General features: G+C 58.7%; 2 protein-coding genes across 3 annotated transcripts in view; one reads left to right on the top strand and one right to left on the bottom strand.

The window, feature by feature from the left end:
* Window positions 1–2,468, top strand: part of PISD (phosphatidylserine decarboxylase) — a gene marked incomplete at its 5' end in the record, with an annotated part of 37,093 nt that extends 34,625 nt beyond the window's left edge. The window contains 3 exons of one of the 2 annotated variants that reach the window (XM_082668511.1): window positions 31–177; window positions 443–603; window positions 1,190–2,468. In XM_082668511.1, the coding sequence (XP_082524637.1) occupies window positions 31–177; window positions 443–603; window positions 1,190–1,414 (533 nt within the window). In that variant the 3' untranslated portion in view covers window positions 1,415–2,468. Of the gene's footprint in view, window positions 1–30; window positions 178–442; window positions 604–1,117 lie in introns of both variants that reach the window. The other variant, XM_082668510.1, reaches the window with a different exon arrangement.
* A 6-nt stretch (window positions 2,469–2,474) lies between these two features.
* SFI1 (SFI1 centrin binding protein) overlaps window positions 2,475–14,693 on the bottom strand; it is an 80,523-nt gene continuing 68,304 nt past the window's right edge. The window contains exons 17-32 of the mRNA XM_082668509.1: window positions 14,260–14,438; window positions 13,493–13,568; window positions 12,894–12,989; window positions 12,405–12,481; window positions 11,471–11,573; window positions 10,155–10,251; window positions 7,533–7,693; window positions 7,027–7,101; window positions 6,398–6,472; window positions 6,130–6,306; window positions 5,794–6,056; window positions 5,068–5,172; window positions 4,753–4,966; window positions 3,271–3,608; window positions 2,687–2,798; window positions 2,475–2,613 (exon numbers count right to left, since the gene is read on the bottom strand). Coding sequence (XP_082524635.1) covers window positions 2,509–2,613; window positions 2,687–2,798; window positions 3,271–3,608; window positions 4,753–4,966; window positions 5,068–5,172; window positions 5,794–6,056; window positions 6,130–6,306; window positions 6,398–6,472; window positions 7,027–7,101; window positions 7,533–7,693; window positions 10,155–10,251; window positions 11,471–11,573; window positions 12,405–12,481; window positions 12,894–12,989; window positions 13,493–13,568; window positions 14,260–14,438 — 2,253 coding nt within the window. The 3' untranslated portion in view covers window positions 2,475–2,508. The remainder of the gene's footprint in view (window positions 2,614–2,686; window positions 2,799–3,270; window positions 3,609–4,752; window positions 4,967–5,067; window positions 5,173–5,793; window positions 6,057–6,129; window positions 6,307–6,397; window positions 6,473–7,026; window positions 7,102–7,532; window positions 7,694–10,154; window positions 10,252–11,470; window positions 11,574–12,404; window positions 12,482–12,893; window positions 12,990–13,492; window positions 13,569–14,259; window positions 14,439–14,693) is intronic.

Here is a 14,693-nt window from a genome sequence, read left to right as displayed (position 1 = left end):
CTGAGCGCCTGGTTCGTGTCTGCCCCACAGCCACCTCCTGTGGCTCCTTCAGGAGCCAGCTGGTCACCCGAGAAGGGAACGAGCTCTACCACTGCGTCATCTACCTGGCCCCCGGGGACTACCACTGCTTCCATTCCCCCACTGACTGGACTGTCTCCCACCGGCGCCACTTCCCAGGTAGGCCTGGGCCAGCACATGGGTGGGACCTGCCCCTGGGGGACTCAGAGAGGTCCTCAGCTTCTTGGTATCAGGAGACGCAGGCTCCAAAGCTGTGAGGTGACTGCTGGGCATGGGTGGCAGGGGCAGGCTGGGAGCCAGCCTGCTCTGCATTTGGAATGACATGGGGGTACAGTGGGTCTTGGGCCCTCCCAGAGTAGACACACTGGGCTCTGGGAGGCTTGTCCTCCCGATGGGCAGGGAGTGGCAGTGTCTGTCCCCACAGGCTCCCTGATGTCCGTGAACCCCGGCATGGCCCGCTGGATCAAAGAGCTTTTCTGCCACAATGAGCGGGTAGTCCTGACTGGGGACTGGAAACACGGCTTCTTCTCACTGACGGCTGTTGGGGCCACCAACGTGGGCTCCATCCGCATCTACTTTGACCGGGTAAGCAGAGCCCAGACCCTGCCGAAGCCCAAGGGCTAGGCCACTTGCACCGTCTCCTGTGCAGCCAGATCCATCTGGACTGTAAGTTCTAGGAGGGCACATCCCCCACCAGGCCTGGCTGTGCAGAGCAGCTGCCCTGAGGAGGGGCTGGGCCCTGAGCTCCTGCTCTGCTTATCCCCCACCCACCCCTGTCTTGAGGTGGCTGGTGAGGGAGGGAATTAACTTCCCTTCCTGGCACTTTGCTTCTGCAGAAACCCAAGGGGAACTTGGGTGGGGCATGCTGATGGAGGCCAAGTGTGTGAGGGGTGCCAGTACCCATGCCCGCGGGGCTTCCCCTCTTGGTGTCAGTTTGCCCCTCAGCCCCCCGGGTGCTGGTGTTGTGGCACCGTTCGTACTAGTGAACAGTTGGGGGTCTGAATCCTCCATTTCCCTCCAGTTCAGAGCTGGTCAGGGGCTATCAGGTTAGGCCTAGTCCATGGCCTGAGCTGCTGTCCGGACCTCCCTTTCTGAGCAGGGTTGGGGACAGGTTCGGGACGGCAGCAGAGGTGTGTTCAAGGTCCACGTGCTCTGCCTCCGCCTCCCACAGGACCTGCACACAAACAGCCCACGGTACAGCAAGGGCTCCTACAATGACTTCAGCTTCGTGACGCACATGAACAAGGAGGGCATCCCCATGCGCAAGGGCGAGCACCTGGGCGAGTTCAACCTGGGCTCCACCATTGTGCTCATCTTCGAGGCCCCCAAGGACTTCAACTTCAAGCTGAAAGCGGGACAGAAAATCCGATTCGGGGAGGCTCTGGGCTCTCTCTAGAGCCTCTTTCATGGCCACAGCTGCTGAGGGGTCTTTTCCACAGAAATGTGAGGGTCTTTTCAAGGGGAACCTCTGAGGCTATCTAGGGAGGGGACCATCGGGTCTGACCAGGCAGGACCTGGGTGACTTCTGTTCCAGGGTGCAGACAAGGTTGTCAGAGCCCCTCTCATGTCCTAGACCTACATCTTCCCCCTACCCACCTGAAGAGAAAGTGCAGGCCAGGACGATTGATTCCCTCTTGGAGATTTTCTAACGTGTTGTATAAACTGGAGATTCTACATGTCCTGGCTGAGCATTCAGTTGTTCTGATTTCCGTTTTAAGATAAGTGGTAGTTAAAGTACCTTCTTGCTGCTCCTCCTATCACTGCTTTTTGGCCTCCCTTGCATGGGGCGAGGTGCCTCTTGGCACTGACTGTGGGTCCCAGACCAGGGCCTTTAATGCAACTGCTCCCAACCTGCTTGTTGGGAAAAGCTGTCTTCTCTCTTTGCACTTATGGCTGAATGCATCACCTCCGACTCTGCCATCAACTTCCGAGGGTGCTCACTAATGGTTCAGGGCGTTGCAGGCCCCGCTGAGTGACCTTCTGGAGCTGGCAGGTCCTCTTTCCAGTAGGCAGGACCCATCACCAAACCCCCTCAGTGGTGTCCAAAGCAAAAGGGGCAGGCAGCTAGCTGGTGGTGGCCCAGCTGGGGTCAGGGGAGAGCTTGGGTCCCCTCCCTGTAATCCAGACCTACAGAAAAGTTGCTGCTATTGATCAGGGGCTTATGTTGGAGGCAAAGGAACCTTGGTGGTGTATTTGATGTGTGGGGGAGGGGAGAATGTCAGTGCCTAGAAAACCCGTCCCCAGGCAACAGGTACGCAGTCCTTGGGGAGCCACTGATTGTGGGGACAGGGCCAGATTTCATGTTTCCTGGGGATGCTGTGAATTTCTCCTGCAGGAGAAGCCATTTGAACTTTTTCAACTGTATCAGTAGCACAGTATTTTTGTATGAAAAGTGGGAGACTTCTGAACAGTAATTCATTTAATTGCAACATTTTGAAATAAAAAAACTCGCTGCAGTTTTGCATTCTGTTCCTGGACGTGGGGTGGTGACTAGCACAGAGCCTGCCGCAGGGCATGGATGCGGGCGATACAGGTGCGGATGGGCTGGCGCTGGGCCTGCAACTTGGAGGCCAGCTGCTGGATCTGCGCTTCCACCTGGGGAGGTTGAGGGGGCAGGCTGAGAGGAAGCCCCGCCTGGGAGCCTTCCGGGGGCTGCCCAAGGTCTCACCTCCTGCAGTTCTTCCTGAACCTGCTGCTCTGCTTCCTGGTCCTCGGGCCTGGGCTCCTCCTGGCTCAGCTCCAGCCACTGCCGCAGGCTGCTCGCTTGCCGTTGGCAGGACCTGAGGGAGTAACGCACCTGCTGCCTGGCTTGGCCCCAGGCAGAGGCCCAGCACACTTCTGGTGTGGGTGGAGGGAGAAGGGCTCCTGTTCCACCATCACGCAGAAACGCCCTCTGTCCTCTTCCCTGTGCAGAGCTGGCCGTGTGGGACCTGCCCGCTTCCCTCTGATTAAGGTTGCTGCTCACACTGAGGGTCCCAGGCCTGGCCGTGGGGTATGTGGGCTGTGGACCCAGACAAAGCAGGGCGGCTCACTGCATCATCCCGTGTCAGTCACACTCGCCCGGTAGACCACCGGCTTCCACAAGACACAGGTGTAAAGTTTTGCTCAGCTTTTCCTGAAGGTAAGGCCAACCTGGGCCTTCCTGAGCAGGACGGAAGGGGAGAGGTGCCGCCTGCATGCAGGGGCCATCACTGGGCAGACAACTCCCCCTGTTCCCCATGGATGGGTGCCACGTGGGTTTCTGGGTCTCACCTGAGATTCTGCTTCGTGGTCTGGTAGTCCTGCAGTTGCTGCTGGATGTCCTCAAGCTCGGCCTCCAGGTCCATGTGGCCAGTGGCAATAGGAGAATAAGCTTGATCTTGACCATCCTCCTGTCTGGGCCCGGGCTGAACCCAGGGATTCCAGGTGCCGGGAGTGACCTGAGCACTTGAGGCACTGACAGGCCCCAGGTACACACCTGCAGTGTCAGAGCCAGGCCCAGGCCTGGTGCCTGTGAAGTCCCCAGGAAGGAGCAGACGGGGGTTGGGGACACTGGCCAGGGATGAAGGGGCCTGGGACTTAAGCCCAGGTATCGTCGGCTGGGCTGATGCCTGTAAAAGAAGGATGAACACTGAGCAGGGAAGTGGGAGAAAGGTGGGGAGCTGGGGCTCCCCACACCTGCACCTGCTGCGGCCAGCTCACCTGGTCCTGCCCCTTCATTCAGCACCTGACACCAATAGAGAGCCCCACGACCACCCAAGCAGCTGTTTCCAGCCTTACTGACCTTTCACACCCACTCCTGCAATGACCGTGCATTTCAGTGGCAACTGTTCTTGTCCAACCACAGCTACAACCCTCCTCCCTTCCCTCCTGGTGACAATGTCCTCTGGTGGGAATGGACACTCTCCCATCCCCTACCCTCTCCCCACCCCTACTTAGGTCGCAGCTCTTCAGGCACCAGCGCCTTGGGGGGCCCAAGCCCAATGCACACTCCTGCTTCCTCACCTCCTTGCCCGAACTCCTTGACTCCTACGTCACAGGCCCCAGAGTCTCGGCCCCACTCCTCCCCATGACCCCATCAGTTCTTTACCTTCAACCTGTGCTGCGAATTGTTAACTTTGATCTCCAGCCCTGACCTTGTTCCTGAAGGCCAGGCTGAATCTGTTGCGTTACCTCAAATCTGACAGGTTCAAGACACACTTGTGATGCTTCAGCTGCTGGGTTCCCACCCTCCGTCTTCCCTCTCACAGTAAAGAATGCATCATTCCCTGAGCTTTTCAGGCCGGAAACCCAGGAGCCATCCGCAATTCCTTCTTTCCCTCTTATCAGACTCATCAGAGCAAGCCCTACATAGTCTGCCTCCCACGACATCCACAGCCACCGCCCCCCAGTCCCAGCCACCAGCACCCTTTGCTGGACCCGAGCACAGCCGCCAACCATCCTCCACAACTTCCTGTTCTTAAAGTCCAGACTTATCACCAGGGCCTGTATGACCCTCCATGATCCACAGTCTCTTCATTCGTCTGCATGCTGGGGTTTCTTTTGTCTCCACCACCATGTAAGTGTCACGAGCAGGGATGGGCCTCGGGGGCTGTTCCCTGCTGTGCCCCTAGGATGCTGGCCCCTGCACAGGCCTCCCTGCATCTTCCTGAAGCAATGAGTACTGCTGTGGCTACAGCACCAAGCGCACAAAGGAGAGCACTGGCACGAAGACCAGACCAAAGAACAGGACCCCAGGTAACCAGGGGGACTTACCCAGGTGTGTGCTTCCGCCCCACGCAGCATGAAGGAAGAAGGGGGCAACAGCTCCAGGCCTGTACTCGCTGTGGGCGGCGGCTTCAGGCCAGGGGCGCTTGGCAGGGGGCTGCTTGGGTCCAGTGCTGTCTGGGCCTTTGCCAGGAAGGGTGTTGTCAGCGCAAGGCCTATTGGCTGGACCTCGCCTAGGCCATGCTCCCACAGTGCCTCAGGCCTGAGCAGAGGGAAGACAGGAGCTGGTCAGGCGCGGTACCCTCCCGAGGAGGACAGAAGGGGGGCCACTGGCCCTAAAGTCCCCAGAATCACACCACCTACCCCTGCGCCCCGAGGGTGCCACACCCCAGGGGCGTCTGGCTCTCAATGGGCTCCAGCAGGAAGCTTGGGCGTCGCGGTTGCTTTCTTGCCCAGCGGGCAGCATTCCTGGGAAGAAACACAGGCTGTTCCTCCAGGCTGCCCAGGGGCTGCTTGGAGCCTGAGACCTCTGTGGGGCGGGGTAATCCAGTCCGACCCCTTCCATCTTACAGGGAGACTGAAGAGAGAAGGAAAGGCTCCGCCCCAGGCATCCTACTGAACTTCTAGTAATTCCAGTGAGCCTGCTGGCGACGGGTGCTCCACCCATGCTGTCTCACTTGACCCAGGCAACCAGGCTGGAGCAGGCTCAGAGATGGGGCCCTTGTCAGCTACAGCAGCACAGCATGTGGGGATGGGGTGGGGCCAGGTCACAAAAAAGTGGGGTTTCCAAGAGGGTACCTGTTTCCTGGCTGTCACGGGAGACGTGGGGAGACTACCAGGTCTTGCGGGGGAGGGGGGCTGCCCAACGGCCCATTCCTTTGCTAAGGAACCGTACATTCTCTCCCACGCTCGGGAGGAACAGAGGCTGTGGTCCCTTTGGTTAGGGCCGAAGAATGGGGGCACAGGATCCTGTACAGAGGGTTCCGAGTGGCTCGGCCATGACCCTCGAGGCCCAGTGTCATTCCTGTACCATCCAAGCTTTGCCGCAGGTGGAAGCGAGGAGGAAGAGGTGAGGGAAGGGCTACTCACAGCTCCAGGAGTTGGGTGTCCCCAGCAGCCGATGGTAGGCTGTCCAGAGCTCCCCGAAGCCCACGAGGAGCTGTTGTCCTCTTGGTCTCCAGGGAGGCATCGCCAGCCCCAGCAGCAAGGTGGCTGGGAAGGGGACCCTCAAACGTCACTCTCCTGCTGCATACGGTGGACGTAGGGGGCTGAGGCTCCCTGCCCAGGCCCAGCGCCTTCTTCTTCCAGAGCGTGGCACAGCGACGGACCACGCGGTGGAGACTGTGGGCCGCCTGCAACCAGCCTCTGGTCAGGTCGTGCTGTGCCTACCCGCTCCCCACAGAAGGGTGGGGGACCCCGGCCCACCTGCACCTGCTGCTGGGCGTGCAGCTGCTGCCGTAATGCCTTCATGCCCGCTGCAAAGCACAGGAGGCGCGTGACGCCCTCCCGGAGGAGCTGCTGGTGGTAGGCCTGCACTGCCCGCTCCTGCCGCGCCTTCTTTCTCCTCATCTCCAGCACGAAGCCCAGCCACGCAGCCCACACCTACAGGGAGAGGAGGAGGTGAGGCCCAGCCCTCCTGCTCAGGCTCCCTCCACCGGGGCACGGTCCGCTCCTGGGACAGGGAGCCCATTACCTTCGCCTGTAGTGAGAAGGCCCAGAACCACAGGGCCCGCGCCGTGTCCTGCTGCTCCCGCCTCCTGTCCGCCAGCTACGGGCCAGAAAGGAAATGTCTCCTTAGGGAGGCCACCCTGACCCCATGGCCCCGGTCACTCTCCGACCCTCTCTAGTCAGCCCTGCCCTGAGGTGGGGGGGGGGGGGGTCAAGGAAGCTCTTTTGGGAAGAACAAAGGCCAGGAGCTCTGGGGTCGGGAGCAGTGAGGCAGTGCGCCAGGCTCCAGTGAGAAAAGCTAGGACTGCTTGCACTGCAGGCCCGAGGGTGAGGGACCTGGCCCACGAAGGGCCAATAAGCAGGACGCAGCCCCACTGGGTGTTTTATCAAGGCCTTGGCAAAGACCTAAAATGCATTTCCTATTCATTTCTGGATATTACCCTGACAAGTTTTCAACATGACACTGTAGAAACATGGCCCTGAAGTGACTTGGCTTTAAACAGATTCCAAGTGAAGGAAGCTGGTGGTGCCAGGAGGTGGCTGGGGGTGAGGGAACCCTGGGAAGAGGGTGGTATGAGAAATGATGAGCTAGAGGCAGGCTCAGGAGGCAGCGGGAGGAGGGGGAGCGAGAAGGGGCTTCTCCACGGCTCCCACCTGCTGTCTCCACTGGTGGAAGCAGGTCCGACTGAGTGTCTGGGCCAGGAGTCGGGCAGCCTGTCTCTGCAGAAGCTGGGGAGAGCGTGCGCACAGGGGGCTGTGTGCCCAGTGCAGCCAGGTGCCCACACCTGGAGCCCCTGTGGGCGGTGCAGGCTCCAGGCCCAAGTGAACCATCCTCCCACCACCAGGAGTCATCCTGGTTGAAGCCAAGGGCCTCCTGCCCCAGACAGGGGTGCCCAGATGCCTCAGTAGGTCACCCAGCTCTGACAGGCATGGTTCACACTGAACCAAGTTCTTTGCTGAGCCATCTTCCACCCGGAAGGCCGGCTTCCCCAGCCTTCACTGAACACCCAGAAGGGCAGCCTTGTGCCCGCAGGACTCCAAGCATCCACAACAGAAGCAGTTAAGTGCTTCTGGAAAGACCTTTTCTCCTCGCGATGCGGTCTCCTGGCCCAGACAGCCCCGCCGCACAGGGGAACTCGGGGGGTTGCCGTCTGCCTCACCCTCTTCCTGATGCAGCTCAGATGGTGCACCTTCCACCGGGCCACGGCCTGCAGCAGCAGCTGCCGGCGGTAATGCTGCGCGACCCTCTCCATCTGGACCCTCTGCTGGGCTGCGCTCCAGCTGCGGTCCCTCCAGCGCCGAAACCATATCCTGAGACAGCCTAAGGCGGGTCGGAGTCAGTTTGCTCTTTTGGAGGAAGTATCAATATATGGACGACTATGCAATGGTGAAAGTTTAGAGGGTGGAGAAAGCTGTGTGGGGACAGAACTAGGGTGTCAGCCCACACTCGGTGAGACACCACGTGTGGACGGTAGCCACCCTGGGAGGAGAGCTCCGGCCACCCACCTTCAGTGACTATGCACTCCCTGACTGGAACCAGATATGCTGCTTACCACTGGGCCCTCCAAGGACCCCCCGCCCCCAGCCATAATCCTGTGCACAGCGACCACAGGTGTGCCAGGGCCCCAGCGGAACTGCCCACAAGATGCTGCTGGGCACATGAACGAGAAGACCCTGGGTCTGAGGGAGTGGGAGGCAGTGGCCCCATTTTCCAGAGAGGAAAACGAGGCTCAGAGGCCCAGGCAGCCTGAGACAGGCTGGGGAGAAGCAAGGTGTCTGCTGGCCGTGTCCTGCCCGGGCTCCACAGGCAGGCAGGGGCCACACCCTGCACTGCATCTGTGTCACCAGATTCTCTCTTGAGGGAGCGAGCACTCTCTTCTGATTTTTTTCCTCTTCTTCAGCCCCAAGAGAAGTTTCTTTTAGAGAAAACAGAAGAGAGCTGACCCCAAGGCACAGAGGCCAAGATGGGGTTGTCCTCCAGAACCTGCCGGAGGTGGGCAGGGAAAGCCACGTTCACAAGCTTGGAGGCGTTAGCACTAAGTGCTGAAATTTCCCAGGTCCTGCTTTATGCGGGGATATCTTAGCCTCACTGGACCCTCGTGATCAACTCCAGAGGCAGGTACTATCATCCCCATCCACAGATGGAGACACCAAGGCTGAGAGGAGGCCGTGCCCGAGGTCGTATAGCCAGCAGGCGGCCCTGCCTGCACCTCTCAAGCACCGATCAGCGTGAGTGTCCACGACTCTGTCCTCCTGCACCACCTAGCCCAGCCCTGGACCGCTAAGGTGTGCCTGAGACTCAGAGGCCTTAATTAAGCCAAGACATGTTCCCACAGGTACTGACTGCACATCTTCTGTGTGCTGACAACACAGTGTCTTCTCACATGGTCTCCCCGGTCCTCTGTACCAGCCCTAATGGACACAGCGAGCCCAGGGCCAGCCACGTGCTGCCACCCCGTCTAAGGAAAGCTGCCGCCTGCAGGCCAGCGGAGGGAAGAAGCTTTAGCTGTGTCCTGTGCCTATCACCTCCCCACCGTGGCCGCCTGACCCAAACTGGAAGGCCCATGCAGCGCCGGTGCCAAAACTCTGGTCCAAGCAGAGGCCAGGGACGGGCTGAGCCCCTCGGCATCTTTCCTGGGAATGACTAGAAACACAGCCCTGGTTTCCGGGGCAAGGGGCAGCCTGAGGACACAGAGAAGCATGCTGAGGGCGGACCAGGTGCGGGATTCTGGACCCCAGGATTCCATTCAGGGGGAAGCAGGATCTGTGTTCATCAACACAAGAAAATAGTCAGAACCAAACCTAAGTGGATTGTCCTGGAACAAATGCTATTAAGCCAATTTAACAACGTGGTCCGTTTTCTCTCTGGTCTGATTTAAACCATTTCCATTTGTTTTCTCATTTATTCTAATAGGAGCTGCCTCTTTAGAGCATCAGACTCCCCGCAGCAGAGCCAAGGGCCTCTGTTTCCACGCATCTCTTGAACAGAGGCTCCATCTGGACCGTTTCCCAGGCTGTTTGTACGGCAGGTCATGGGACTACCTGGTGCCAACCAGGCAAGTCCCTGCTCCCTAAACGGGCAAGGAAGCGGACTCTGACACGACGGGGCTCACTTGACAAGCAGCCGCCGCCTTCCCATCAAAGCGCCCCACCCCGGCAACCCCCAAGTCCCCCGTTCCAGCTCCGTGTCTGCATTTCTCTGTAGGTCTCAAGCCTTGGTCTTTCATTTTAATATAAACTGGTTGGCAATCAGTTGGGAAGAGAAAGTGAAGATGTACTGGACTGAATAGTTACTCCCTACCAAGTTCACGTCCATCCTGGAACCTCAGAGCTGATGTTATTTGGGCAGAGGGTCGGTGCAGTGCAGTAACTGACAGCTAAAGTGGGCTGGGGCTGGGCCCTTAATCCCGTACGACTGGTGTCCTTCTAAGGAGAGACACAGATACACAGGGAAGACAGCCATGTGACAACAGGGCCGAGGCTGGAGTGACCTGTCTACAACCTGAGGAACAGCAAGGATTGCCGGGAGCCACCAGAAGTTGGACAAGGCAGGAAAAGGGGCCTCCCCTAGAGCCTTCGGAGGGAGCACAGCCCTGCCGACACCCGAGTTTGGATTCAGAGAACAATTTTCTGTTGTTTTAAAGTCTGTGGTCCTTGGTTACCTCAGCAACAGGAAGCTAATACACATGAGAAAGAGACAAGAGACTGAGGGGAAGCACCTTGGGAGAATAAAGAAAGCTGTGTCCTTCGCAGGCCTCTCCTCAGCTTCCGGGCCCACTTACCCCTATTCAGCGCCACCTGGGCGTCCCTGACAGCCTGGCCCTCCTGCTGTCGGTAGTATATCTGCACTGACACTGCCTCCCGCCACGCGATCAGGACCTATGGGCAGAAGAAGAATAGAGGGGTGATCACGGCATGTCCCGACTCCCCGGGGTCACCCCAGCTCTGCAGGCAGCTCCTCGTGGAATGAGGCCAGGTGTACGGCACTCACACACGTTCCAGAAAGCGCCCGCCGTCCGCGCAGATGGCGGGCAACCATGCCCAGCACCCTCGCTGGAAGCCCTGTATCTCAGGTGACGGGACCAGAGGAGCTAAACTTCATACCATGTCACGAAGAAGTCAAGTCCTCACGTGGGCTTTCATTCTACTATTTGTTAAATGGAAGCCTTACGTTTCAGGCACTTTCACATATGAGGTACATACGAAATCACAGTAGCAGAACACAGTAGCAGAACCAGAACACAGTAGCAGAACACAAATCACACGCCTGCTCCCCAAACAGTCACGAACTGAATCCCCCCACAAAGGCCTCCTCCCTTCTGAGCCCTGAAGCCAAGCAGAGTCCTGACCGTCCTTCCAGGGGGAGGGGACACACATGCTGGCCTCGGAGCATTCCTGAGAGCAGACTGCACCCTGACCATGTGTAATTAACACTCATCTGTGGAGGCTCCAAAGCTGTCAGCACCAGTCCCGGCCTGCCAGTGCGGGGCTCCCAGCGAAGTGCTTTCTTCTAAAACACCCCAGAGTCCAGGGACCACCTCTGTCATGTCATTTGAGTCTCCTGTCTAGTGACACGTCTTCTTCTCATAGCCATGTCCCTCCCCCAGCACGTGGGCCCAGGCCACACCAAGTGGCATTTTGGGGGCCACTTCCCAGCAACAATGACCAATGATCTCACATTCCTGGATGCTCTACAGAAAGCCCGCACAGTCACGAATCCCGCAAGGCCGATGAGCAGGATGGGGGAAAGGGGGCACCCAAGCATCCTATGCCCACACAAAGGGACAGAGGTGTGGTGACTTACACGATTTGTCCCAGCGGAAAATTCCATGTGTGTGGGAAATACTGGTTCTGGTAAGAGCTGGTTCATACTCACTACATGCCATGCTTTTGTTTTAACGGATATTGGTCCATACTTCAGTACAATAAACGAATGAAGAAACCCACCTGCGGGCACAGCTGTGTGTGGTGGAGAAGGGAGCCATCTCGTTTTCTAGGCTCCTCATTCAGCTCAAACCTCCACAGCCACCCCCCACGCCACCCCTCACAGGAACACGGCCCCCACCCCCTGGCGACCAGCTGGCTTGCCAGGGCTCACCTTGGAGCACAGGGTCCTTCTGTAGTGAGCTGCTGCTCGGGAGGCTTTCTTTGCTTCGTCCGCTTGGGCCACGGCATTCTCTCTCCAGCGACGTAATGCACGCCTGTGGTACATGGGGGGACAGGGTGACATGGATGTGAACAGTGCGAGGCTCTTCAGCCTGGTCCTGAATTGAGGTCTCCCTGTGCCCAAGTGTATCTGTCGCGCTGACAGCCACGTTTACGTTGACTCCACACCCTGCACACGGCTGAGCTGCTCTGTGCAGGTGCCATGGGAGCACCACAGGCACTGCAGTCTCGTGCATTCACGCACCACGGGGAACGCTAAGCCGTTTCCAGGTGACGATGACACAGGTGATGCATCCATGATAAGAGAGGTGGAGACGGGGAAAATGGAGGAAGGGCACGGGCAGCCTAGAACAGCATGTACTGAACAAACACAGAGGCAGGAAAAGAAAGAGCGGAAATGAGGGAGGGAGTAGTTTAGAGATTGGCTCAGCAGGAGCTGCGGGACAGGCTTCGGAGGCAGTGGAGCCGAGGGGTATAAGTGAGTCCACGGGTGTGAGAGACACAGATGGTCCCAGAGGCTGGGACAAAGGCCTGGAGAGCCGGGGGTGGGGGGACTGACTGGGAGCTTAGAGGAGGTGAAAAGGCGAATCCTGCAGGTCTGAACTGGGCAGGGAGAGGCGCTCAGACGAGCAAGACACGCAGGAGATGGCTCAGCTGCTTCCCAGAGGCCCTGCTCTGCACACAGTGTGGGTGCAAGACATGAGGGGCCCAGGAAACAGTGCTTGCTGTGGAAAAGCCAAAGCCACGCTCTGAGCAGCACGAGGCAGCCAGGCCCCATCGCCTGGCCCTCGTCAGGGCCCCCAACCCACCCGGGTCTGCAGTCTGTTCCCTGTTCCTCAGGTTGGGCTGGGGCCATGTTGACTCACCGCAGCAGCCGCCTCTCGTGCCGGCTCTCCCTGGCTGCCACCTCCTGAAGGACGCTCCGCACCCGGCTCTGGTAAACCTGCAGACGACCAGGAGGACTGGAGGCTACCCCAGGCCCACACCACTCCCCACTCTCAGGCAGCCGCAGAGGTACAGGGGCTGTGATGCCCAGAGCGCTTACCACAGAGGGCGGGGAGCGGGCAGGAGCCCACCCAACGACAGGGAGATGACTTGCTAAGCTCTCACCTGGTGAGTCCAACCACTGGACCCCTGACAAGGAGTCCCCCTGGTGGTAAGGCTGGTACCCTGGGCAAGGATGGGAGAACTTAGCTCTGCAGTTTAAGACCCACTGGCCAGGGCACTTGCCCTGAGTCTTGTGGAATTATTACTCTGTTTTGGGAGGGGCAGGAAGAACAAGGAAGGGAAACAAAGCCTCCAGAATCCCCCTCCCTACCAGGCAAGGAGATTTGGAGGAAAGCAGCATCTCCTACCCCCCAGGTCTGCAGCGCCCTGTACAGCAAGGTGTGCTGGCGATGCAGGTCGGCTCGCATCAGCTTCTGCTGCTCGGCACTGTGCAGGGCCAGGCGCTGCGGACACAGGAGACAGCTGGCTGCTGTGGGCCCAGGGCCAAGGAGGGCTCGGACGTGCCTCCGTTTCACACTTCGTTTGGGGGAGCTTGGGTAAGGTGCTTATTAACCTCCGAGCCCCAGCATCTGCCTCTATAAACGTGCTCCTCTTAGGGGTTTGTGAGGCTCACAGGGAGCAAGTGCCTGGCTGCGGGTAAACGCTGACCAATTTCAGCTTTAACATTTTTCATCCTGAAGAGGATGCCTGTGACCAGTTAGATCAGGAACTTTAAATTCAGAGCGTTACGGAAGAACAGCCTGGCAGCTAACAGAACATGGAACTGTGAGCCAATCATCTCATGAAACCAGGTTAGCACTGCACCTGCACCCTGGCCTCCTCCCCACACTCAGAAGCAGGTGGTTTCCGAGGGACCGTGGAGGAGACCGTATGTTCGCCCTGAGCCTGACACATGGCTCCACCTGCCCATAACCCCACGCGGGCCGCACTTGTGCCAAAGCCTCACCTCCCTCCACCTGCTCCAGGCCCAACACAGGAGCTGTGCCGCGTGGAACCGTGCAGCCCGTGCCCTGCCCGTCCTCCTGTGGGGAGACAGTCAGTGCTCAACCCAGGTCCTCCAAAGGCCCTCTCGAGGGGTACTCCTTCGCAGCCCCTGGCCCCTGCTCAGTGGTTCTTCAACATGGACGGGAACCAAGACCCTTTCAGAAGAGCTGCCAAAGGATTTAGGTTCTCCACCCAGAAAAGCACACATAAAATCAAATTTTTGTGGACAACTTCACAGGGCTCTGTATTCGTGTGGTAATAGGTAACTGAAGAGGAGGTTAAATGTGGCCAGAGTTTGAGAGGTGAGAGACCCTCAGAGCATGAAGTAGATCTAGAGAGGAACCAAGGCAGGATGACGCCTGCAGGGAACACAGGGGCACCTGCCCTGGCCCCTAACCACATGGCGAGGTAAAAACTGCCACGACCTGCCCCTGGGCACGGTTGCTTCGAATGGGCCCCAATCAGTGAGCAGGATGTAGCTGATGGACAGGACCTAAGATCCACAGGCACATCTGACCAGCCGAGTTCCTGAGTCCAGAGATCCATGTGGTGCCCCAGGAGCCTCTCCCTACAGCCCTGGTCTTGCTTAGACTGTTTCAAGTTGAATTTCCAGAACTTAAGACCAGAGTCTACGCTAACACGACCCCTCAGACTGATGCTCAGTGCTGCTACTACAGTCAAAGCTGCCCTGACCTGGGAAGGGCTTCAAAGGCAGAAGCGGCCACTCACTCTGTTCTGAGCCCTCGGGCACTCTCTCTCCAGACACAGAAAGCCTTCCTGAGCCACCTGAGGCGGTGGTGGGCACAGGCCACTGCTTGTCGCTGCCGCTCCAGGCGATGTGCTACTGCTTGCTGGCACCACATGGACCAGGACCTCCGCAGAAACTGCCGCTCTGCGTGGAGTATGGCCTGCGGCAGGGAGAGATCAGAATGGGTCAAGTAGGAGGCGACACAGAAGCCAGGGAGTCTGCAGGCCACAAAGGATGACCAAGGCAGAAGAACTGGATGTGCAGGAGCTGCTCTGGCCCAGAAGCCATCTGTAAACTCCACTGACAAAGGAAACAGATGCCCAGACCCTGCTCCTGCCTCATGAGTCCTGGTCACAGGCAGGTCGCCCTTCAGGGTGGGTCTGGGTCTGGATAGCATCCTAGGAGGGGAGGCAGT

This window comes from Grampus griseus, assembly GCF_964374135.1.
Source record: "Grampus griseus genome assembly, chromosome: 12".
Classification (NCBI taxonomy): domain Eukaryota; kingdom Metazoa; phylum Chordata; class Mammalia; order Artiodactyla; family Delphinidae; genus Grampus; species Grampus griseus.
This window is presented reverse-complemented; position numbering and strand designations above follow the sequence as displayed.